At 42.5% G+C, this 26,546-nt stretch overlaps 1 protein-coding gene across 9 annotated transcripts in view; it reads right to left on the bottom strand.

The window, feature by feature from the left end:
* Positions 1-26,310, bottom strand: part of LOC122741056 (zinc finger protein 260-like) — a 32,641-nt gene extending 6,331 nt beyond the window's left edge. Inside the window, exons 1-5 of one of the 9 annotated variants that reach the window (XM_043984113.1) lie at positions 25,362-25,394; positions 17,779-17,870; positions 17,213-17,268; positions 4,583-4,709; positions 3,707-3,802 (exon numbers count right to left, since the gene is read on the bottom strand). In XM_043984113.1, the coding sequence (XP_043840048.1) occupies positions 3,707-3,802; positions 4,583-4,631 (145 nt within the window). In that variant the 5' untranslated portion in view covers positions 4,632-4,709; positions 17,213-17,268; positions 17,779-17,870; positions 25,362-25,394. The other 8 variants (XM_043984114.1, XM_043984115.1, XM_043984108.1 and 5 more) reach the window with 8 other exon arrangements.
* Between the last annotated feature and the right edge of the window lie 236 nt (positions 26,311-26,546).

Raw genomic sequence — 26,546 nt, 5'->3', positions numbered from 1 at the left:
AGGTGGCCAGGGAGGGGCACAGGCTCTCGGGGCGGCACAGGCTCGCGGAGCTAACAACCACAACACACAAAGCTGGTTGATTAGCAAGTTGGTCTGGGATCATGTACGGACCAGGGAACAGGCCGGGGAGTGAAGAACCTGATTCTCCTTAAATCATACCACCTGGGACTTCTTAAGCTTGGGATACTGCAGCCTAGAAATAGTGCCCCACTTTAAGGAGCTAAAAGTCTAGTAAAAGAAAACAACATTCTTACTAGTCATTAATGTGATTCTGCATGCATATTAAGTTATATATACATATACATGTATATACACATATACATGTGTATATAACTTAATTTCACTCCCTGCCCACTTCTTCCAAAAGTTTTCAATTACATATTTTCTCCTTAGGAATTTCAATTTCTCATCTTACCAGTGCTTCTTTCATTCATTGGCCTGAAAATACACTCAGGTCTCTTGAGTCTTCTTTTTTTTGTTTTGTTTGGTGAGGCAATTGGGGTTAAGTGACTTGCCCAGGGTCACACAGCTAGTCAGTGTCAAGTGTCTGAGGCCAGATTTGAACTCAGATCCTCCTGACTCCAGGGCTAGTGCTTTATCCACTGCGCCACCTAGCTGTCCCTCTTGAGTCTTAAAATTAAAAAAACCAAACACTAACACCTTCTCTTGATTTTTCTGGCCCACATTGCTCACTACCTTGCTCCTCTCTTTCACTGCTAAATTTCTAAAATGTGTATAGGTCTGATGTCTCACTTCTTCAATACCTACTTTTGCCCCAATCCCTTACAAGTGAGCTTCTGCCATAATTCTGGAATACAAATGACTCCTAAATCCCTATCTCTGGGTCTTTTCTCAAGTCTTATTTCTCAAGGCCTCAACACAGTTTTGGTCACTGTTGGCTGCTCTCCCTCCTCCTGGACACTCTCTCCTCCCATGGCTTCACATACACCACCTTTTCCTGCTTCGTTTCCTTGTGGGCTCATCCTTTTTTCTGATCCCTTGTGGGTCTTTTTTTTTTTTTTTTTTTGGTGAGGCAATTGGGGTTAAGTGACTTGCCCAGGGTCACACAGCTGGTAAGTGTCAAGGGTCTGAGGCCAGATTTGAACTCAAGTTCTCCTGAATTCAGGGCTGGTGCTCTATCCACTGCGCCACCTAGCTGACCTCCTTGTGGGTCTTTTTAAAGGTCTGGTCATTGACTCTTCTTTTCTACTAATACACTATCTCTGGACACTTTCATTTACTCCCTCAAGTTTAACTTCCACATCTACAGAGATGAATCCCCAATAAGGAGGAATTATGGTACAGTGGAGAGAGTCAGAGGACCTGGGTTTGAATCCTGGCTCTGCCACTTACTGCCTGAGTGACTATGGGCAAGTCATTGAATCTCCCTGGATTCCATTTCCTTAATGGAAAGAAGAGGGGGCTGGTCAAGCTGGACACCGACAACACTCAATCATCTCTGTTTCTATGGACACAGAAGATGAGTACATGGCAAGGAATCTTGGGAAGTACGTGTAGCTAAGTAGTTAAAGGACAGATCATTAAGATGTCTGAAGGTGAAGCAGTTTAGTATGGACAGAGAAGGCAACAAGGAATGCAGGATCTCAGTGAGACCATCTAGCCCATGAATCACCTTCACAACATCCCCAGCAAGTGAACTTTTAATCTTGCCTAAAAACCTTCATTGAGAAGGAAAACTTCCAATCTGCTGGCAATTAGTAGTCAAGCTTTCTTTGTCTTACAATGCTAGTAAATGTCTTCCATGCATACTGCTTCAATGATCCGATTCATCCTGGCAGCCTAGGTGTGGCCACTCTGCCCTCTGTCCCAAAGCCAGGTGCTGAAAGAGTCAGATGCTGCTGCCAGTTATATATCTGACCTCTTCTACAACAGAGGTAATACAAGGTTGGGCAATTCCCCTAAGGCACATTTCTGGGAAAGGGCAAGTGGCAGGAGAATTTTGACCAGGACATATATAACCTATATTAGATCTCTTTCTGTCTTGGGGAACAGGGAGAGAAGGGTGGGGAGGGAGAATAATTTGGAACTAAAAATCTTATGAAAACAAATGTTGAAAAATATCTTTACACCTAACTGGAAAAAATACTATTAAGATTGAAAAAAAAGAATTGTGCCTAGGAATGTGACAATGGTGGGGGGCCTGAGGAATGATGACTGCTAAACGCCAAGAATAAAATTAGGGATAGATTCTAGATCTCCCCACAATGAACAAGGAATAGAGCATAAGACAATCTAGGCACGCTGGGTCACAGCATTATCAACGCCATTCCTCCTGCTACTGTGGCCTTAAGATCACCTTCACCAGGGCACAATGACACATCTATGCTCTGTGAGACAAGACAGCATCTTTCTGTGGCAAGAGATCGCAACTAAGATAAATCTCCTTTCTGCCTTGTCTCTCTTCACCCTAATCCAGATCTTTGCTCTGAACTCCTCTTCACTTGCCTCTTTCTAGCCCAACCCCCACCCAATACCCCGGATATTTCCAGGTAGGCCTTATGATTTCTCTTGTGCACACTACGACGCACTCATTATAAAAGGCTAATGTTTTCAGAATTACTGGCCTATCTGCCCCTTCTATGAAGACCTCTAAAGGGCTGCAATACATTGAGACGAGCATGGTCTCCTATCCTTCCATGTCTGATTTCCTGGTTTCCTTCCTCTGACTATGCTCCACCTTGTCAATGGCTTTCCTAAAATGAGGTGTCCAGAACTGAGCTCAATATTCCAGTTGTGGCCTGACCGAGGCAGAGTCCAGCGAGGCTCTCACAGAATCCCAGAGCCTCCCAGGGCCATCAGCAGCCATCAAGTCTGACCTAAGCCAGACTGAGAATCCCATCTGAGGCTTCCCCAAGAAGGGTCACAAAGTGAAATGCTGCAGAGGGGGGACCAGATGAAGGTGGGAGAGAAAGCCTTTGGAAGACAGAAGAGGAGAAGCAGGAAAAGCCATGGACTCGAGAGAGCTTCCATCTGAAGCCTCAGTATGATTCTAGCAGCCAGGTGACCACGGACAAGACAAAAGCCCCTGAGCCTTGGCCTCGTCTGCTGTAAAATGGAAATGTTGATGCGTGATTCACCTTACAAGGTGGAAGAGCATAGTGTAAGCTAGAAAGTTCTCTCTATGTACACAAACTAGCACTAGCATCATGGAACTCCACAGCAGCCTTAAAGATCCTGGTCTCTGGAACAGCTGGAGAGAAGGCAGATTTTAGCAATTCACAAGCGAAAGAGACCAAAGGAATCGGAAAGAGTACAGACGGGGGTTTGGGGCTTGAAAGAAATGAGGAAAAATGTAAAGTAAAAACAAGATACAACAAGACCAAGGAAGGGATTTGTTTTGTGTCGGTTTTAAATAGAGGTTGAATACAGTTATATCTGAAAGCAGAGGGAAAGGAAACTTTGGAGATGAAAGGAGAAAACAATCATGGCAGGAGGCAGTAAAGGAAAGGTGTGTAGGTGGAGGTGTTACCATTAGAAAGAAGACAGACATCTCTCTTTGAGACTGGAGGATATGGGCAGAGTGAGAGAGCAGCTGATTGACCAGAGTCAAAGAGGAGGTTACAGGAGAGAACTCGGGCTGGCCAGCCACACCTCTTCTCCAGAGGCCAGGGAGACTTTAGGGAAAATATCCTAACACCCTTAAATTGTTCCTTTAAATGATTCCACATGTTTGGCTTTCACTCACCTAGATAAGTGCTTATCAGGACTTCACTCTCTGTCATCCACGGTGTTTCTCTTCTTTCCAGATGGGAGATTACATCAGGTTTGGAAACTGGAAGCCCTGCTCAGAGGGATAGGTAAATGTTAAAGTGCTTAGAAAAGAGACATCACAAAATTCAGTCTTACCTTCTCCCTTTAGGGAGCAGAGGGGCATGCTAAGAAGGCCCAGAAGATGGGACAAAGGAGCTCTATATTGTGTTCCCAGGAATCAGTGGGGGGTAGGTAATGGGGATGATCTGGTCTCCAAGAAAGCACACTCATTTAAGGTATATATGGAATGTTCATTCAATCAACAGAAGACACCAAGTTGGAAGGAACAGCTAATATCCTAGATGACAGCTGGGATCTAAAAGAATGCTGACAAGCTATAGCACTGGGCTGAATCTAATAAGTGCAAAGTCAACAAGGATAAATGGAGTCTTACACTTAGGAAGAAAATGACCCAACTCCACAAATATAAGATGGGCAAGGCACAGATAGATTCCATTGCCTCCAACACTCACTAGCTGTGTGACCCTGGGTAAACCACTTAACATCTCTCTCTGCCTTGGTTTTCTCATCTATATAATGAGGATAGTAAGAGCACCCACCTCCCAGGGTTATTGTGAAGATCAAATGAGATATCTGTAAATTGCTTTGCAAACCTTAAAGCACTACGTAATTGCTGGCTGTGATTATTACTGTTGTACATCGGTGGATTTAGGAACCCCCACATTACATGTATTCATGAGAACATCCCTGCATATAAAGTCAATGCTCAGTGAAACATTGCAGACATCCCACAGCTATTAGGAAATGGGAAGGCAGAGATAATGATTCATGATGGAAAAGCCATCCTTACCAAGGAAGACAAAATTCTCATAGTTCTCCAGCATCACATCCCTGTACATATCTTTCTGAGCAGGCTCCAAGCGGTCCCATTCCTCCTGGGAAAAGTCCACAGTCACATCCTGGAAGGTGAGTGATACCTGAAATGCCAAATCATATTCTTGCTCACCCAGGGACCACTCCTCACAGGGAAAACAAAGAGGATGTGAAGGCAGCAGAATGTAATGGGAGACAATCTCTCAGGATAAGGGTTTGTAGTATTCTCACTTCATTTGAATGCCTCACTATTTTTTTTTATCAGACTCTGAAGCATACAGGAAACTCTGCTTTAGTACTCAAGGTCAACCTTAAAATGATCTCCCAAATTGGGCCCCAAGCACATTATGGATTTTACTCATCTTAGGCACTGCTCCTTCTCTATATGAATACTTTGGTTGCTCATGGGAGCAGAAAAAGAATGTTTACATAAGAAAAACTAACAAATTCATCTTTTTTCTTTTTGTTTTTGTTTTTTTGTGGGGCGATGAGGGTTAAGTGACTTGCCCAAGGTCACACAGCTAGTAAGTGCCAAGTGTCTGAGGCCAGATTTGAACGCAGGTCCTCCTGAATCCAGGGCCGGTGCTTTTATCCACTGTGCCACCTAGCTGCCCCCACAAATTCATCTTAAGAAGAGATACTGCATCTTCATCAAAACACTGAGAAAGATAGACTGTTTGGGGGACCAGAGGGAGAACTACCACTTAAATAAATGTACTGAGAGGACCTGTTTGATGACGGTACTGGCTTCAGGGCATTGTAGTACATAAACTCATGTGACTGTGACTGTTTCCAGTGCTTAAAATGTTTTATCTAGTGAGAAATTACAAACCAAGCAAGACTGGAATCTAGAGGAAGATTCTATGTGGACTGCTGGCGTCATACTTGAAAGAAAGGTTGGTCTTTTGTGCTTCAGCTCACAAGCTGGAGATGGGTCACTGCTCATGAGGCAGCACTGTTTTAAGGCATTAGAGGGAGGAGAAAATGACCAGATGAAGATAAGAAGAGAGAAAGCTGAATGCAGGAGTCAGGGACAGAAGGCACAGGAGGAAATGGGAAAGGCTGCTAACAGATGAAAAAATAGAGCAAGCTCACAGGGATTGAGTCAAATGCGAGAGTATCATAATCTCTGCAGCACCTGGAAGCCTTTAAAATGGCTGAATCCCACTAGAGAGAATTCTCTGAGTTCTCTAGCAACATCTATAGCCAGAAAGAGGAAATCTCTCAGGGGCATTTGTGTGACCTTCTACTGCCTTCTCTGGCTCAAGGGGGACAAACAGCAGGGGAAAGACAGGCCTGGTATCTGCGCTGCTGTGATAAGAGGCTTGGATTTCTCTAAGGGCTAACTGGATAAAACAAAATCCCCTGCTACTTGAAGAGCTGGATGAGGGAAAGGCTGTATGGCTTTATTACTCTATAGAGCTTTAGGAGAAACTCCTCAAGCACCCAGATCTTATCGGAGGAGTCTGACAGTTCTCTAGTTTAAGGGAATAGCTTGTCATGGAAAGAGTGTAACATTTTCTCAGCACCTTGTCAACAGTGGCTATGTGCTAAAAGAATTTCGCTCCTTCATCTCTAGAGTAGCACAGAAGTGGTTCTATCCACTTTAATGAGATGTGAGGACCAGAAAGAGAGCACATAGGAAAGAAGAGATTTTTACCCAATAAGTGACACATGACTCTGACTATTCTCTAAAGAGACCAAGGACATTAAAGCCTGCCATCCATTGTCTAAGTTGACCTGGCCACATGGTTTTCCCTACTCATGTGCCTGCCTCCTTGCTAAATTTCTGTATGTGTGTACCAATTCTCCCTAACAAATACTATGTTCAATGGTTAATGGATAGACTGTTAATGAATATTACTGTTCTAACCTTCTATTGACCAAATGTTATTATCTTCCCCTTTTTGCCTTATTATTTAGGAAATGTTTAGGTAATTAGGAAATTAGGAAGTATTTAAGTGTCAATGGTATTATTGTGATTGATTTTGTACCAATCAATGGGACATATCAGGGAGTATTCAGAAGCAACACTGGCAAGTAGTAGGAGTGTACTCCCCCCCCCACCCCTCAAAGCAGGGTTATCCCTATTAATGTTCAAGAGAATTTGAATAGCAGTCATGTGGTCATGGCTATGACCAAGTGGTTACCATCTCTGGGAAAAATTCCCAGACCTGCTAGTATGAAGGCAGGTGGAGATGTATAAACTAGGCCAGAGAGAGGGATACGGGAACTGTAAGGTCTAAAATTCTAGCTGTGATGTCTAAAATCTAATGAGTAGTCACCTTAAATTAGAAATGTATAGCACTGGGGCAGCTAGGTGGCACAGTGGATAAAGCACCGGCCCTGGATTCAGGTGTACCTGAGTTCAAATCCGGCCTCAGACACTTGACGCTTACTAGCTGTGTGACCCTGGGCAAGTCACTTAACCCTCATTGCCCCGCAAAAAAAAAAAAAAAAAGAAATGTATAGCACCAATCTTTGGGCATTAAGTATTTATTAAAGTATATTATGGGTTAGTAAAAAGAAACACGTGGATAAAGAATGAGATTTGTCTGCTCTCCCTATTCTGCCTCTCTTGCCTCCACGCTGAAGCCTGGAAATGGAAAAATCCTTGCTTCTCCCCAGCTTCTCCCAGAAGCCTCCTGTGAAACAGGAAACAGGGCTGTCCACACACACAGCTCCAAGCTAATTGGCTGGTAGCTCTCACTGACATGACCCACAGGCGGCAGACATCACTTCCTGACATCAATCTGACCTTTGAAACCTTCAGAGGTCACCCCACGCTTTCTCCTCATGGCGGAGCTTGCCTGCAATATCTTTCTCAGCAGGTTGGTAGTGCTCTGATTCTCACAGAATAGAAGCCACATCAGGCACCACCCTCCAGGTTATGCTGCCCAAGTGGCTGGAACTGTGGTCACACTTAGGCTACACTAAGAAACTCCAAAACCCCAAATTGATAAATTAAACATGGTGACCATACTACTTTCTTTCTTTCTTTCTTTTTTCGAGGCAATGAGGGTTAAGTGACTTGCCCAGGGTCACATAGCTAGTAAGTGAGGCTGGATTTGAACTCAGGTCCTCCTGAATCCAGGGCTAGTGCTTTATCCATTGTACCACCTAGCTGCCTCTGACCATACTATTTTCTAACCAGGTACATCTATCAATTATTTTACATTATTGATCATGACATTTTGGGCAGAATTACTTGGAAGGTAGGCCTCAAATCATATCTCAGAGTATAAATTCTCTCCTCTCTTTTCATCTACAAATAATATAACCCTGATCTCTTCTAAATCACTACCATGTGCAAAGTGCATATACATAAAATTCTTTCCTCCAAACAAGGGGAATTTGAGAAGGGTAAAACAATTAGGGAATGTTCATGGAAATACATTTTAAAGACATATACATATAAGTGTATAAATACATATATACACATATATCTATATATTTTTTAAATCATCTTCATTTGCCCCCTCCCAAAGAGCCATCTCTTTTGAAAAGAAAAAACCTAACATGTCAAAAATCATTGACATCAGAAACATATTTATGTTCTCCTATTTCTGGATGGGGATGACATTTGTACTAAATTATAAAGGAGGGTCATAATGTCAGTAGGCAGAGATGGAGATGAGAACAGTATTAAAGGTATAATAAAATGAACAAAGAAATGTAGGCAAGACTGTGTGAGGGATTCGCAAGGGTTAGTAAATAGTCTAGTTTAGAAGGGAATAGAAGGTAAGATGCCAAAACATATACAATGCCAGGCCAAAGCGTTTGATTTTGAAAATCATAAGCACCAAATCTATTACAAATAAATCAATGAAAAACCATTTATTAATAATTATATGCTATTTATATATGTTATATATATACATCATATATATTATAGTCAAGGAATTAACAATTTATTAAATAATCATTTATTCGACACTGCCAGCCACTGTACTAAAAGAAGTGTAAACATATATACTAAAAGGGAGACTGTCTTCATCTCCAAGGAGCTTACATTCTAATTGGGGGAGATAACGTATATAGGGAAGGATGCGGAGGACTGGGAAACAGGGCTGTGGTCTGGAGAGTCTCGGGCATGGTGACTGGATTGGATCCTTAGGGCAGTTAAGTGACAAACCCTTTCCTCAAGCAATGGTACTACTGATTGATTCCTATACCCAGGACAAAGGATGGAGAGTGAAGGGATGAACAAGTGGTACACTCCCATGCAGCAGCAGGCATAGGGCAAGATGGCCAAGGTGGGTAATTAGATGGTATGTGAAGCACAGTGTGGTGTGCGATCCAGGGCTGTGTAGACATGGGGCCTAGGTATGCTCAGTTATCACTATGGCTTAGCTCTCGGGCAGGAGTTGAGGGATATGCAGAGTATGCTAGAGTCAACTCCTAAGAGCACTCACAAATGTTCAGTGTGAGCATTCACACCTTGGAAATTGGCAAAAGTTACAAATCAGGGCTTGATTTATTGTTTTGTTGATTGTCTGGTGTAGACTTAAGGAAAAGGTTAACGTAGAGTAAACCTAAAAGTGTGCGGTGAACACATTTTTCCCCCAGAGATATGGTTGCTAAGCATTTACCAACAAACAATTGTGTTTATGGACTCACTGACTAAATATTTATATTAAAAAGATGGGCCTTTGCTTTGGGGTGAATGCCAGGAGAGAATATTGGTGTTTAAAAAATGAGATGTTTTCTAATTAAGAGCCCTTTAGGGTCACTGAAAGTATTATATAACTTTCTAAATGCTAGCAAACACCCTCTCCTACCCTCTTGTATTCAGTTTCAGTATTTAGTTCACTATCAGAAATATCCATGATATATATACTGATGTACTATTTTGAAGGACCGCTCATATAAGTCAATATATTTTGGACAGCAGTCATTCTTAACTGTTTGGTTTTTCTCCTGTAGAGACTAGTCAGCTATTCTCTTGAATGGCCATGCATAGATCAGTAAACATCTGTAGTAATCTGGGCTTTAATTTTAGCACAACATGCACAACAGAATATTCAAAAGTCCTTATCATTTAAAGAGAACCCTTTTCTCATTTGGATTCTGCACAGAATATGTCCTATATCAGTATTAAACAACTTAATGTTGGAATAATCTTCCTGTTTAATGCCTTGAATATGGTTGTACCTTTTGTGGAATCTTTTTTTTTTTTTTTTGAGGCCATCAGAATTAAGTGACTTGCCCAGAGTCACACAGCTAGTGTCTGAGTATGGATTTGAACTCAGGTCCTTCAGACTCCAGGGCAGGTGCTTTATCCACTGAGCTCAAGGAATCTTACAAAATATTAACATGTATTAGACATATATTATTAGAGAAAAGCTTCTTAGATTGCATTTTTCTATGTATGAGTCAAATGCTTGTAAAAATAAGCAGCAAAAAATAAGCAGCAGGATCTTGCCATCTCTGTTCCTTGTGATAAATTGTGTGAATGTGAATATGGTGTTCTACTGTAGAAAGGAATTTGTAAAAGCCTGACCCTTCCATACTCATATTTTTATCAAGGATTCTCATATATGAGGTGACAATGGGCAATCTGGATTAGTAATGACTAGAATCACAGGATCAAGTTACAGCTGGAAGGGAAAGTTTAAATGGCTTGCCCAAAGTCACACAGGTAGTGAGTAGCAGGGCTAGGATTTGGTCCCAGGTTCTTTACTTCAAATCCAGTGCCTATGTTACCTCCTACCAATCACATTTAAAAAAGAATAGCACCTGTGATTTCTTTCTAAGCATTTGACATGAATGAATGAATGATTATTTATTTATCATTTACTACGTGCCAGGCACCGTACTAAAGACATGATACAAAAACGAGAAAAAAAAAAGCAGTCCTTGCCTGCAAGGAACTCGCACTGAACTTAGGGAAGACAACATACAGCATTAGAAAGACAGAGAATAAAGCAGGTTGGTGGCTGTTTAGAAATGAATAGGAAGGGGGCAGCTAGGTGGCGCAGTGGATAAAGCACCGACCCTGGATTCAGGAGTTCCTGAGTTCAAATCTGGCCTCAGACACTTGACACTTACTAGCTGTGTGACCCTGGGCAAGTCACTTAACCCCATTGCCCTGTAAAAAAAAAAAAAATTTGGGGGGGGGCAGCTAGGTGGTGCAGTGGATAGAGCACCGGCCTAGGAGTCAGGAATACCTGAGTTCAAATCCGGCCTCAGACACTTAACACTTACTAGCTGTGTGACCCTGGGCAAGTCACTTAACCCCAATTGCCTCACTAAAAAAAAAAAAAAAAATGAATAGGAAGATTGTGGTGACTTGGGTTCTAAGCAAAATAAGGCCAAGGTTCACTTATCAAACCAAGCTCTAGGGGGCAGGGACTGAGTTCAGATTGGAGAAGGAGGAGAAAGAGAGGAAGAAAAGGAAGAGAGGAGGAAGAGAAGAGGAGGAGGAGGGGGAAGAAGAGGAGGAGAAATTGGTATAAAAAGTAAGGCAGGCCCTGCCCTCCAGGAGTACAGTGCCAAGGTCAACAGCTAGAGGGCTAGGTCAGAGGTGGAGGCAGCACCTCTGGATGCCATGACAGACAGCTGAACAGAAAGCTTATGGTTGGGCCTGTCATCACTTAAGACACTGTGAACTCTAACCAATCAAAAAAGGATGCCCCAAGGTGTGAGCTAAGAGACTAGTCTGAAGCCTCTGGCACAACATGGTTGGGACTGGGGCCAACCAGACATGGTAATATATGTAAGATTCCACACCCACAGTTCCTTACCTTTGCTTACCATTTAAAAATACAGAATGTGCCCATAAATATACTTCTTGTTAGTACTTTATTTCATGCATCAAAGTGTTACAGTGAAGACTCATATTTGTGAGTTATAAATTTAATTTTATATAAAATCTAGCTTTCATTAAAGTAATATAATACAATTAATATCTTTATGACTAGTCTACTGCAGTAGATAAGGAAATAAAAAGCCCTAAGTGTAACCTGTGTTGCTTCTGATTAGCTCTCTAAGATATTCCTTTATTCATTCCTTTATTTTCTAGTCCCTCACAAATCTATTAAAAGCACTTTCCCTTCTCAAGTGCACTCCTATACATCATCTCTTTCATTATTTAAAATAAATTTCCTGATAATGCACTCATTGTTTATGATATGTCAGGAACAGTGCCAAGGAATGGGCATGCAAGTACATGCATATAAAACAGTTCCTGCCCTCAAAGGACTTAATGGGGGGAAAGGGAACTGGAAGGGGAGGGTAAAGGTAGGCATATGGTGGAAATTTGTTTATGAGGCTTCTATGTCCTAGTACATGATCAAATTTTTAAAGGTACCAACCCAGTTGAGAAATAAGCAAATGACTTTTTGTTACAAATTTAGTAATAGACAAGCATCAATAACATCTAACTTTTAAAAAATTATATATTTCCTTTCTTCTTTTTTTTTCTAAATCCAAAAGGGACACATTGAGGCCTCCAACTCTTATAGTTGTACTCTCTACTTGTCTCTATAATTCAACTTCTTCAAGATATCATGTGATCTGGTACATATGTCAAATAAATATTATCTCATTAGTTCTAGTACCATTGAGGAGAATGTTATTTCCCTATTTAGCCCTTTTAGCCCTCTTTATTTTTACTGTTTCGCTCTGTTTAGTTGCCTTGCCTGAGAACACGAATGTTACCCTTGCTTTTTAAAATTCACCTGAATCACTACTAAGTTCTCCTCCAGCACCTCAATTGAACTGAGAGCCTTTATTTCAAGTGTATTTCTGCTTCCCCTTTCTATTTTAAGGATGAGTTCATGTCATAGTTATGCCTTAACTCTTTATTTCCTTCCGTCACGTCCTCTTCTGTCCTCTTTTCCCTCTCTTTACTAAAAAAGGGATAAAGAAGTGGTCTGATTCAGCTCCTCTGCTCCCCACGCCCTGATCTCTGGTTCTTCCATTTCTACACTTTAATCTAGCCTTCCTTTATGATCAGCTCTCCAAAGGTGAAGTTTATTTTGCTTGTGAATATTCCCTTCCGGATTTATCTCCCTTCTATGCTCTTCTCTCTCCATTCCCTTTTCTTGCTGGTATTCTTGTTGAATTTAATGTATTTTTATACTAAAGTTATTGGATGTTTGTGCTTGCCCTTCTCTCTGGCTCAGGTAAGAACAAGGTCATGAGAAGCAGGTTCCTCTATCCTTTTGTCCATATTTGTATACTCTTCTTGAGCACCCCCATTTATATTAAATAGTAAATTCCTTCCCCATTTTCATTATTTTCCCTAGTGTATTTCCCCTCCTTTTTCTTTTCTTCTTAAAACCAAAAAAAAAAAATTACCTCTAAAAGGTTATTCCTTTCCTCCCTGCTTAGTAGAATATAAATACTTCATCATTCTTTGACCCCTTCCAAACTGCTCAAATGTATTACCTTTATAGGTTTCTTTTGATTCTTGTGTTTGTATTTGAAAGTCTATACTCAGCTCTAATCTTTAGGACTACTTTAAAGTCCCCTAGTTTATCCCCTACAGGATTATATTCAAGTTTTGCAGGGTAAGTTACTCCTGGTCATAACTCATTATCTTTTGCCTTTTAGAATGTTGTATCCCAAGATTTTCTATCCTTTGTTATACCTATAGCATAGTCTTGTGTGATTCTGACTGTGGTTCCTTGGTCATTGGACTCTTTCTGACTCCTTGCAGTATTTTTCCTTTAATTTAGAAATTCTACCAAGTAGCTATGACATTTCTGAATGTTTTGAGTTGGGGATTTCTTTAGAAGATTACTGGAGATTCTTTCTGTTTTTTCACTTTACCTTCTTGTTCTAATAGGTATAAGTAGTTTTATTTCATGGTTTCTTAGGATATCACATCTACATTTTTTGTTTGGTTGGGGTTTTCAGGAAATCTGACAATTCTTCAATTATCTCTCTTCAAACAATGTTTCAGGTCAGTTGTTTTTGATGGAAAATAGTGAGAAGGGAGAATAAGTAACTATATGGAACAAAAATCAGTATTAGCAAATTAATCTAGTTTAGTAACTTTAGCTGCAGAAATTATACATGAAGAAAAATGTTCCAGGGCAGGTCCTAAACTCACAAAATGTTCTGGCTGTTATTTTCCTTCTTGATGCAGTACATTCACTGAGAATAAAAGTGTACATCTATGCTTTGCATGGATTGCTCAGAGCAATCCAAATCTGTCTCCCTTTGTTAACAAGGAAAATCTCTCTCGCCTTTTGTGACTCGTCTTGGTCTGGTTCTTTGTCAGTTTGGGAGGTTCAGCCAAGATCTGCTTTAACTATCACCTGGTATTATCCTCCAAGGGTGGGAAGTACACTCATTCAGTGATAATCTGAATTGGACCCCCTTGTCATTTTGGAGGTAAGAACCAGAGGCAGGGCTGGTAAGCTTTAGCTCTTACAAGCCCTAGTTAGGCAGCTCCCTCTGTGTCTGGGTTCATTTAATTTTCTGTCATCCTTGTCTTTCATTTATGCTGGAGACAAAGACTCTTGGGGAACACTTCTGCCAGAAGCCTTTCTTGAAAGGAAAAAAATACTGACAAGAGACCACCATTTATACATATATATTTATAAACACACACATATACATACACATAAAAAGGTATATAACGTGTTGTGTATATGTTATATGTGTACATGTGTATATACACATGTGTGTATGTGTGTGTACACACACACATCTAGAAACAATGGTCATAAAAATAAAAACCAAAGGCAGACTAGCCTAATGGACAGAGAGCTAGTCTCAGAGCCAGAAAAATCTGGGCTCAAGTCCAACACATCATGACTATGTGACTGTGAGCAGGGAGATTTACCTCTCAGGACCCCAAGCAGTGTTCTAAGGGAATAAGTTGTAGAGAAGGTGCCAGTCTGCATTGGCGGAGAGCATTTCCTCATCAAAAGTTCACTATACAAATGAAATTACAGGTCTGGGTGAAAAAAAAAATCATAAATAAGTGAAGAAAATTCAATTTTGAAAGCTAAGTTGCAATAAAATAGAGGGGAAAAAAGAAGCACTACCCAAATTTATCTAAAAATTTAAAGCCATAGTATTCAAATTACCAAGGAGATAGTTTATGGAACTAAACAAAATAATAATAAAAATCATTCCACAAATCAAAAGGTCAAGAATTCTTTGAGAGACAATGAAAAAGAAAACCAACTCTAAGAATGTTAAGATGAGAGGTAGTACTACCAAATTTTAATTTACACTATATAGCAATAATCAGCAACTCTATCTGGTCCTGAAAAAAAAAGTGACCCGTGAAAAAGACTGGCTAAGTAAGGTTAAAAGGAAATGTGTGGGGGCGGCTAGGTGGCGCAGTGGATAAGCACCGGCCCTGGATTCAGGAGTACCTGAGTTCAAATCCGGCCTCAGACACTTGACAATTACTAGCTGTGTGACCCTGGGCAAGTCACTTAACCCCCATTGCCCCACCAAAAAACAAAACAAAACAAACAAAAAAAGGAAATGTGTGCAGCAATCTAATATTTAATAAATTTAAGAACACGATGTACTTGAGACAGAACTCTTTATTCACAAACTACTGAGAATATTGGAGAGCAGTTTAGCAGAAAATATACCAGCACCTTTTGGCTATGTCATAATAAACTGTAGAGATAAATCCTATGCAAATTAAACTCTGAGAAAATAATGAAAGTTTTCCCCACAACTATAGATAGCTTATAATTGAAAACTTTTTATTGATGCCTTTTGTTTTTTACACCATAGGCATTTCTTAATATACTTCCCTCCCAACTTACTTGTCCCTGTAAAAATAATAAACGATAAAGCAAAACCAAAGCAGCAACCAAATCTGACAAAGTATGAGACATCCTGCAACCACAGTCCTTGATCTCTTTACTAAGAAGAGGAAGCTATGTTCTACTCTTTGTCCTTTAGAACTAAGAGTCGTCATTGCATTTAATCTAAACTCGGTTCTTTTGTTGTTGTTTTTTTTAAATTCTCCTCAGTGTTTTAGTCATTGTGCATATTTTTTCTGATTCTGCCTTCTTGATTCTGCATCAATTCATCCAAGTCTTCCTGTGTTTCTCTGACACCCTTACACTTGTTTTTTATACATTTATATGACACAAATTACTTAGCCATTCCCCAAATGATAGAAACCCAATTTGTTTCCAGTTCTTCACTAAAACAAAGAGGGCTGCTATGAATATTTTAGAATGTCCATATTCTAAAATATTCTGTCTTTGAATTCCTTGGAGGTCAATGAATGAAAGAGCATGGGAACAAACTCAGATTCAAAGAAGGCAGTATCACAAAAGATAAAATAGTTTATTTCAATTCTATCAAAATAGAAAGTTTCTGCACCCTTACCCTCACTCACTCACTCTCTCACACACACTATATGTGTGTGTGTGTATGTATACATGTGTATATATATTACATACACTATATATGTGTGTATGTATATACATGTGTATATATATGTGTGTGTGTGTATGTGTATTATATATATGTATATATAATACACATACACACACACACACACAGTTCAAATAAAAACAAGAGATTCAGGGTGGCGTCAATTTGTAACCAACCATGATTCTAGCACAGAGTTGATGAAGCACGGTATAGATGTTTTAACAGAGAGGCAATGCAGAATGAACTATACGTTGGTAGGTTTGGGCAATGTGGGAGTCTGCCTTGCATGACAATCCATATTTGTTATAAGGTTTCTGCTCTTCTTTTTTTTCATGAGGGGAGAAAGGTGGGTGTGATGGAGAGAAAATGCTTACTTGAAAAAAAAAGAAAATTTAGAAGAGATATGAACTAATAATTCTCAAAATATGAAATGCAAACTATCAACCAGCAGCTCAACATTGCTAGTAATCAGAGAGATTCAAATTAAAACCAGTTTGAGCTTTTTCATCTCACATAGATCAAATTCCTAAAGATGGAAAAAATTCAGATATTTGTGGGATGTGAGACAACAGGAGGTATACACTGCTTATGTAGTTATGCATTGGTCTGACCAAAATACTTTGCAATTAAGCAAGAAAATTTACAAAACTGTTCGTGTGCTCTGATCCAGTTATTTATACCCAAAGAAGGTTATTGCCAACAAGAAAATATCTGTATAAAAATATTGATAGCAATACTATTTGAAATAGGAAAAAAAGTGAAAACAAATTGTGATCTCAAAGACTGAATATTACTGTGCTATAATGATAAATATGAGGGTTTCAAAGAAATATGGTATGATCTATATGAAAAGCATAAAAGTAAACAAGGCAATATTAAAAGAACAACATACACAATTACTTTAACTTGCATATGAAAACAAATTTAAATGGCAAACAAACAAGAACGGCATTTATTAGAGGAAAGAATATTGGTTTGGGGGGTTTGAGGACCTAAGTTCAATTCTGGCTGTATCATTTAATACCTCTGGGACCCTGAGCAAATTACTTAACCTCTTTGGGTCTGTTGCCTTTTAAGGCAATAGGACCAGATGATCCATTAGGTATATTACAATTCTACGTCTATGAACACTGGATAACATTAGTAATAATTTTTAATCTATCTCTTCTTTTAACCAGTAAAGGACTAAGGCTGCATGTAGTTGGTCACAATCACTCATTTACGTTGTTTTACTTACCTTTTTTCCAAAACTACACACTGTAGGGGATTCAACTGGGAGTAACTCATGGGTATCTATGATGCATCAAGACAAAATTTATCAATACAGTTATTTTAAAAATTAATTCTGGTGAGCATATCTTTCTGTCTTAACAAAACTTTAAAGACAGGCAGCAGGCCTTATACTTCTTTGCCTCAGTACTAAGAACAAATGAATTTTCAAAAGGAGGGAGGTCAGAGTAAAGATAAATGGCAAGTGGGAAACATTCCACACAGAGGGCCAGAGCAGTAGGCCTGGAGCATATGTTAAGCCTCAGGTTCTAGCTCAGGGTAGATTTGAGTATGATGCCACCTTCTTTAGGCTTCGATTTCCTCACAAATTGGATTAGGGGTGATTTTTAGCATTTCCTCAATGATAATCTCTAATAATCATCTGTCAGAAGCACCAGTATTCTGAAGTAGGAAAAACTGATGTTCAAGGGCCTGAATGCAACTACAAAGAAAATGGGGGACAAGGGATAGAAAGATGGCTCCACACTCTGAGAAAAGGAATGGTATTTCAAGAAAGAGGACCTCCTAACTCACCTGGGATCTGGCTGGTAGGAGATCAGAAGTCATTTCCATCTCCTCCTTCATTTTCCTTTCTTTGGCAAGGGCAGAATCTTGAGAAGCCAGAACTGAAGGACAAGAAAGAAATCAAGAAGGAGATCAAGCCCTGTCTTGTTGCTCACAAGCCCCACTGGGGACAGAATTTACCACCTATCCTTTGGGTGCGATCCCCATGGTCCTTACAGAGGGAAGAGGTCAAAAGGAAACTAAGAACTGACACATCTTTTACTAAAATCGAGGGAAAGGCCATGGACTGATTTCCTGAGGAGAGATCAAACCTGAAATCCAGGAAAAGTAGAGAAATAATAGAGAGCACCGGCTACCTTCAATGAACTCCACCCCTATTCTAGCCTGAGGATTAAATATCTGCTTGCAAACTCCTGGAGACCGCGCTATTAGTGAAATACTAAACAAGATGCCCTAAGTAAATTCCAAACTGTTCCCTGTACCTACCATCAGTATGCTTTAGAGACCAGAGATCTGTAGAGGAAAGTTAAAAGTTAAATCAGAAAACCAGGCCGTAAGCAAACTTTAGCACTTTGTTCCTTGTATGGGCTCACAGGACTACCCGTGCATGTCCAGTCGTGGCCATGAAGAACAGACTCTTATCTTCATGAGGGAGAATAGATCCAAAGTCAGTCCAGAGATGAGGCAGCGTCTTTCCTCACCAATTACCATGCTAAAAGTCTGAAAACACAGATCTGGAAGCAAGGTAACGATAAAACCTTGTTCCGTACCAGTCACCACTCTGGAGCCCAACAGGTAGAAACATCCTAACACAGGGCTTTTTCTGTACAAAAGGGGAGAGCTGGGAATCGACCTTCAGAGCTGCCACATCACCCTAATCTGGACAAGCCTTAGAAAACTGCAGCAACCTCCCACTCCCAGCTGGCAGAAAATAACATCTAATTTGGAACGTAAATAAATACATTAAAACACTTCTAATCGGATAAATCAGCCTTGTGCATGGGGGTTTTCTCCTGTTTTCCTTCCTGGTGCAGATGCCCGCTTACCACTCCGTCATTAATTTGAAAAGCTTCTGTTGCCAAATATTAACCTGAACTATCCAATGGATCTGGGACCCCACTACTTTGGAAGCTCATTGTAATGATGCAAACCCCGACCCTTCCAAGTCAGTCTACCCCATGTGATTCCTGTCCATATCCTTTTATAAGACTGTAGAATGGTATCTCCCCAGAGCGTAAGGCCTTCCTTGATTTCTCGTGGCACCACAGCAGGGTCAGTGAAGCACTCTTAGCTGCCCACCATGTCATCCTTTTGCACAGGACCAGCCATCCCTGCCCTGCCCTGCCCTGCCCCCCCATACTTTCCTTTTCTTCCTGTTCTTCAAAATTCTTCCTCTGATATATATTTCAGCCTTCCATAACCACCAGGTTCCTGTCCCATTGCTCTCTATGTAATATTCATTTTAAATTTTTCAGAGATTCATATTCCAAATCTCTCTTCCATAAAAGAATTCTGATAGAATGCTGATACATCTCTTATTCTCTTCCCCTCTCTCCCTCTCTCTCTCTCTATATATATACATACATATATGTCATATGCATATATACACACACTAAGTATGTAATATACACACCACACATATATACTGTATACACATATATATGTAATTATATATTATAGTGGTAAATGTAGGGGTATATTCTATATACACACACATATACTGTTAGCAAGCTCTATAAGTTGCCCACCAATATATGTTGTTACACAAGCAATGGACATTATCTATCCCTTGGTCGCTCCCATTTGGACAGTCAGGCCAATCTCTAACAAGCGGTCACAGATCTCTTTCAGGAGGCTCTGAAACATTCTGAAACTTGAGGCAACTAGCACCGTTGTCACCTATGAACAGGATCATCAGGAAGATCCCGCCACCCACAATCCTGCCAAATGTAAGATTTGAAAGAGACTGAAGATACTGATTAGGCCCACCGTCTCATTTTAAAACTTCTGGAGCTCACACAAATAGGTCTCATTCAAACTTGGAATTGAACAGACAACACTAATGAATGGCCCCGATTCACCAAGGCAACAAAAGACCCAAGAGACCTAACTGTTGAGCTGCTCTCATTAAACTGTGAAAAATGATGGGTGTGAGAGGTCCCACAAAAATTAATTATCTTAATTTTTTATAACAAGGGAAGAGAGTAGTCTCCAGACTAGAAGTCAGAGTTGGTACCTCCTCTACTGCTCTTCTATTAAAGGCCACCTTTGGATTTGGGGCCCTCATCACTTCACAACCTGCACTGCCCCACACAGCCTCCCCCTTCAATCCATCTTTCACAAAGTAGCAAAATGGTCTTAAAAGGCAGGTCTAACAACTCACTCCTCTGTTCAATAAACTCCGGCGATTCCTTATCACTTCTAAGATCAAATATCCATTCTTTGGTTTGGCACTGAAGGCTTTCACCAACTGGCCCCAACCTACCTTTCCAGACTTACTGTACATTTCTCCACAGAATCCTCCATTTCTCATCTTTATGCTAGAATGAACTCCCTCCTCAAGTCTTCCTTGTAGAATCTCATTTCCTTTCAAATCAATACCAGATAGCTTTGCCCGTTCCCGACCTCCCCAGGAATTAGTGGCCTCCACCCCCAATTTATTAAGTACCTACTATGTGCCAGGGACTGTGCTAAGAGCTGGGGATACAAACAATGCCAGCAGTCCCTGCTCTCAAGGAGCTCACAGCCTAACAGAGGAAAAAACAAGGAAAAATAAACAATTTATGGACAAGCTCTATACAGGATGAATTGTAGATGACCAATAAAGGGAGGGCACAAGCGCTGAGGGGGGATCAGGAAAGGCTTCCTGCAGACTTTGGCTGAGACGTGCAGGAAAACAGGCAAGCAAACAGACAGAGATGAGGAAAGAATCCCAGCTGAGAGAAAATACATGAAAATGCATGGATTCAGGGGGCAGCTGGGTGGCACAGTAGATAAAGCACCGGCCCTGGATTCAGGAGGACCTGAGTTCAAATTGTAACGATTGGAATAACGCCACCTGCTGGATACTTACTGTAGAAGAGTTCTGCCATGAAGGAAGGTCTTGAGGGCAAGACCAGGAGTCAGGAAGGGACGCGGGCTAGTGGGAGGAGGAAAGGAAGAAGAGACTGGCGCTCAGTCTCAGGCTCTTTCCTGGGGACGCTGGCAGAGAGGGAGCTAGAAAATGTGCTCTCCTTTAATAGATAGGAATCTAGGCCTTTCTCTCTCTCTTTACCAAATTCTTATTCTCCTTAATAAATGCTTAAAAGTCTAACTCTTGCTAAAGCTTATAATTTATTGGCGACCACTCATTAGATATTTTAGACAGTTTAGCTAGAATTTTAGCCCCTTAACAAAATCCAGGCCTCAGACATGAGAGTTACTGTGTGACCTTGGGGCATGTCACTTAACCCTCATTGCTCTTGGGGGGACAAAAAGAAAGAAAGAAAAGAAAATGCATGGATTCAGAAGATAGCATATCTCGGCTGAGGAACAGCCAGGAGGGGAGTGTCACTGGCCTCTGGATTGCGTATGTGGGGAGTGTTTAAGGTGAAGGAAGACTGGAAAGGTGGGGGGGGGGGGGCAAGTTATAAATGGAATTGAACATCAAAGAGGATTTTGTATTTGATACTGGAGATGAGTGAATAAAGAGGGGTGATGGGGCTAATCCTGTGCTTTAGGAAGATCAATTTGATAGCTGAGTGGAGGAGGGACTGGTGTGTGGAGGGAGATCAATCCGCAGGCTTCTGCGAGGTGGTGTCAGTATCAAAGGAGAGTAGGCCACATATATGAGGGATGTTAGGAAGGAAGAAGCAACAGGACTGGGCAACTGAGGCTTATGAGGAGTGAGACAGTGAGAAGCTGAGGATGACAGCTAGCTTGTGAGCCTGGGTGAAGGGGTGAATGGTGGGACCCTCAACAGAATAGGGAACTTGAGAAGAGGGCAGGATGGGGGCAGAGGAAGAGAAGGAGTTCAGTTTTAGAGATCCTTGTTGAAGAAGTCTATGAGACATCCTGTTGAAATGTCCAATAAGCAGTTGTAAATGTGAGGACTAGAGGTCAGGAAAGATTAGGGCTGGACAAATCTGAAAACCATCTGTATAGAGGTGATCACGGAAACCATGGGAGGAGGGGAAAGCCACCAAATAGCTTGGGAGCCACACTTGCTGTTTGAGGAAATACTGTGGCAGATGTAGCAAGGAGACTGAGAAGGAACAGTCTGATAGGAAGAAGAGCATCACAGAAACCTGAAGAGATGAGAGTCTCCAGAAGAAAAAGGGAAGTGGCCAGTGCTGCAGGCCACAAAAAAGTCAAGAAGGATGAGGACCAAGAGGCCATTATAATCGACAATTAAGAAAGCAATAGCAACTTCAGAGTGAGCAGTTTCAGTTGAGTAATAAGGTCATAAATAAGCCAGACTGCAAAGAGTTAAGAAGAGGGTGAGAGGAAAGGAAGCGGAGGCACTGATTGTGAACAGCCTTCTCGAGAAGTTTAGCCAGGAAAGGGAGAAAAAATATAGGATGCTGGCTAGCAGGGATGGATTGGATAAAGCAAGGGTTTCTGATAGGGGAGACATAGGCATGTTTGTAGGCAGGAGGGAAGCAGCCAGTGGACAGACTGAAGACTAGTATGAGTGGGCAGGGTGGAGTGAGAAATCTGCTGGAGAAGACAGGAAACTATGGAATCATTTGGTGCATGTGGAGGGGCTAGCCTTAGGAGGAGAAAGACCACCTTTTCACGTGAGAAAGTGGCAGAAGGTGACAGTGATGTGAGATGAGGACAGGGGGAGAAAAGGGAGCTCTTGGTAAATGGTCTTCACTTTTTTCAGCCAAGTATGAGACAAGGTTCTCAGTTGAGAGGGTGGAGAATGGGGAAGCAATGGGAGGTCTGGGATAAAGGGTGTTGGAAGAGTAGCTATGATGAGTAGGAAAGTGACTCAATTAGGGAGGGCTAAAAGGTCTGCATTGTAGCCCAGGTGAGATTATGTGATATAAATTTGTAGTGGGCCCTGACACCATGTTGTCATGATCTTTTCAAGCTTCATTCTCCAGCACATATAAGGAATGAAGGCAGCATGGACAGTGGGAAATAATCCAAGGCTAAGGGGTGGCAAGGCAAGAGCGATGGATGACAGGATAAAGGAGCAAAACAGTTTAGACAAAGTATAGGGTTTGTACTGGTTTGACAAGGGGTCAAGACAGGGTAGGAGTAACCGCATGGGAAAGAACTACAGGGTCATGAGACCAGAGGTCACAGTGAGGAAAAAGACTAGATCTGGATGCTGCAGAGCAGAGTGAAAGGTGTGATCAGGGAAAGCAATTTCAGAGTTTGTGAACATGGAGGTAGTCACTTTGCAGGCTATGGCAAAATCAAGAGTGTGACCATCTTTGTGTATGGCTACGGTCGGGGTGGAAGAGTAGGTCACTAAGGAAATAGGAGGTTATAGTGCTTGAAGAATATTAGTATGTTACGAGGGCAGGAGTTGGGGAGGAGAGAAAAACTGAGTCAGGCACAAATGAAAAGCATGTCGGAAGGGGTCTGCTAACAGAATCTCGATTGGGTGATAAATATTGACTGAATGAACTTCAAAGAAGATGTTACTGAATGATGGTAGTAGGAGAGCAATGGAGAGCAGAATATTCCGAATCCCCCAGCCTTTACTGGGGGAAATGAATGAAAATGCAATCAATGCTTGGAAAGGGTGACCAGGGAGGCTGTATTATTAAATACAAATAACAAAGGATTTATTTTGTATAGTGGGCTAGAGCATTGGACTGAATGAAACAAAATCAAATTTAGTAAGAATAAATGTAAAGATTTATACTTGAGTTAAAAAAAACTAACTTCACAAGAAGATAGCAGTTTATCTGAAAACAAGTCAGGCATCAAGACTGAAAGGAACGGGAGTGGGGGGGGGGTTGTGGGGTGCAGGTTCAATGACAATATAGTTAAATGGTAGCCAAAAAAGCTCATGCAACCTTGGGCTGCACTAAGAAAGGACTAACTTTCAGATGACAATTCCTTCATACTCTGCCTTCATCTGTAGTACTGTTCTGTCTGGGTATCAGAGGGTTTAAGGATACTGATAAACTAGACTGCCCAGAGGAGGGGCAACCAGAATGGCTGGAGGCTTAAAGACTTGGGCATACTGAGTTTGGAGAATGGAAGGCTAGGAGGGGAACAACAGCTACCATCTTCAATTATCTGAAAGTCTGTCACACATAAAAGGACTTCTTCTGTTTTCCCTGGGAGGTGGGAATCAAGAAGGACCTGTTAAAGATGGAAAGAAGGGGGCAGCTAGGTGGCGCAGTAGATAGAGAACTGGCCCTGGATTCAGGAGTACCTGAGTTCAAATCCGGCCTCAGACACTTGACACTTACTAGCTGCTGACCCTGGGCAAGTCACTTCACCACAATTGCCTCACCAAAAAAATAAAATAAAATAAAGGTGGAAAGAAGCAAAGCAAACGTAGGCTGGAAGAACTTCCTAACAAAGGGAACTGGAATGAGCTGCCTTATGAGGAATGGGAGGCTACTCCTGGAAGATCCTCCAGCAGAGGCAGGAGATGTGTAGGTGATGTCTGGTGATTCTTGTAATGGAGGTGGGGGTGGGGGAGCTAGACTGTCCTACTGAGGGCCCTGCCATCTCTCCAGGTACATGACAGAATGCCACCTCAGGGGCAGGGACTGTTTAATTTTCATCTCTGCACCCCCTGCCGCACAGTCCGTGGCACATGGTAGATGCTTAATAGATGATGATCAGATGGTTTAAGCTCACTCGGTTGTTCCACAAACAGTAAAGAACAGATTAGGCAAGAAAACCAGAATTTACATCTGAGAGGGAGAAGGGAAGAAGGGGAAGAGAAGGGGCCAAGGGGGAGAAGAGAAGAAGGGGTGAAGGAGTGAAGGGGGAAGAAAGGACAAAGGGGGTGACGAGAAGGGGGGAAGGAGGGAGACGAGGAGAAGGGACGGACAAAGGGGGAGATGAGGCCAAGGGAAGAAGAGAAGGGTCAGAAGAAGGGGGGGAAAGTGGAGGAAAAACGAAGGGGATCAGGGGGTAGAGGGGATGGGGGGGAAGAGCGGCGCGAGTGGGAGTGGATCGAAGGAGAAGGGGGAGACGGGGGAGAATGGGTGAAGGGACGAAGGGAGAAAAGAAAAGAATGGGTGAAGGGGAAGAAGGAGGATCGGGGGAGAAAGGACGAAGGAGGAGGAAGGGGTGCGGGTCTGGAAGGTCACAAAAGGCGTCTCTGCGGGTTCTACTCCGACAATATGACCCCCCCCAAATTCCCCTTCGGGGACATCCTCTTCCCTCCTCCAACCTCACCGCGCCCCCCCTCCCCCCAGGACACGGACTGGGCTGAGCCCCTGCCCCGCCCCTCCCCCCAACGGCTCACACACTCAGTGCCCCGCCTAGCGCCCCTCCCCCACACCTCCCCCACGCCCAACCCCCTCCTGGGCCGGCTCCGCCCGGACTCGACCGCACTCACATTCACACGCCTGTTTTCATCCTCTCGCACACGTACGGGCGCGCACCACCACATTCACCCCACTCACCAGCTCACCTGCACTGAGCTCGGGCGAAGAAGTAAGGGCGGAAAGCCCTGCCCCGCCCACTCACCTTCTAAACTGCGCCTGCGTAGACTGAGCCCAGAACTACGATTCCCAGAAATCACTGGGGCGAGGAGAAGCCAAATTGGAACAGTCAGCACATGCGTGCTTAGAGAAGTTACCTCGGCATGGATTCTGGGAAACAGACGCATTGCAGCCTGACATCGTGGGAAATGTAGTCGGCGGGATGCTGCTGCGCAGGCGCGCTACCCAATCCCTCCAGCAACCGGTCTAGAGGCTTTTATTCTTTGCCTGTTGGATTCCCGGACCCTGGAGGTCTCTGGGCCCGGGCTTACCCCCGCCGAGAGTGTGTCCTGCTGGCCTCCGCAATTGCGTCAACTCTCCGAGGTCTCCATCGGTCTTCTTGCCGAGATGTCCGGGCGCAGGGCGAGCGAGTCTTCCCCGCATCCTTCCTGCCGCCACTGCAGGGTCTTGGGCTTTCCGCCCCCTCCCTCTCCCCCAGGGCGGGGGTGGGGGTGTCCCTGCCCAGGAAGAAAAGAGGGTGTCGGGAATCTTGGACCGGAGCGAATGAGGCTTCCGTGTGTGTCCGAGCCACCTCCGCAGTCGGTGCCCGCAGGACCCTGTAGGATGCCCGAACGAGGGGCGGTGGGATCCCTGTGGCAGCGGCTTCATTCCGGGAGGTCCGGGCGCTCAGAGGGGGCTGAGGCTGCCGAGGGATCGAGACCGAGGAGAGGCTCCCCGTGTCCCTATCCCCTATTCTGTCTCTGCCCCCGCCTCCCTGTCTCTGTCCCTCTTCTCGTCTTTGCCTCTCTGTCTGTCTGTCTGTCTCTCAAAGGGAATACCCAGGAGGTTCCCGGTGGATCAGAATTCACCATTTCTACATAGTATGCTTCTTAGCATGGTTTGTCGAATTTCCTAAATTTTCTTCTCATCACCTTCACCCCAAGGTTTTCTAGCATTCACTCCTTTGCCATTTCAAGCACTTCCTTAGGCATGTTCATCTTCTCATGCTACTATAGTGCACATTTTATCTCTTATTTTCCTTTTAAATAATGCATACACATCCATAGCACTATTTCTGGAATGAGTCAGTCCCATCTCTGTAAAAGCGTAGTGACACCTGAGCAACACAAGATGTTTTTATACCAATAAAAATATGAATAATAAAGA

The sequence above is a fragment of the Dromiciops gliroides genome, chromosome 2 (genome assembly GCF_019393635.1).
Source record: "Dromiciops gliroides isolate mDroGli1 chromosome 2, mDroGli1.pri, whole genome shotgun sequence".
Taxonomy (NCBI): Eukaryota; Metazoa; Chordata; class Mammalia; order Microbiotheria; family Microbiotheriidae; genus Dromiciops; species Dromiciops gliroides.
Note: the sequence above shows the minus strand (reverse complement) of the source record. Positions and strands in the feature narration are given on the sequence as shown.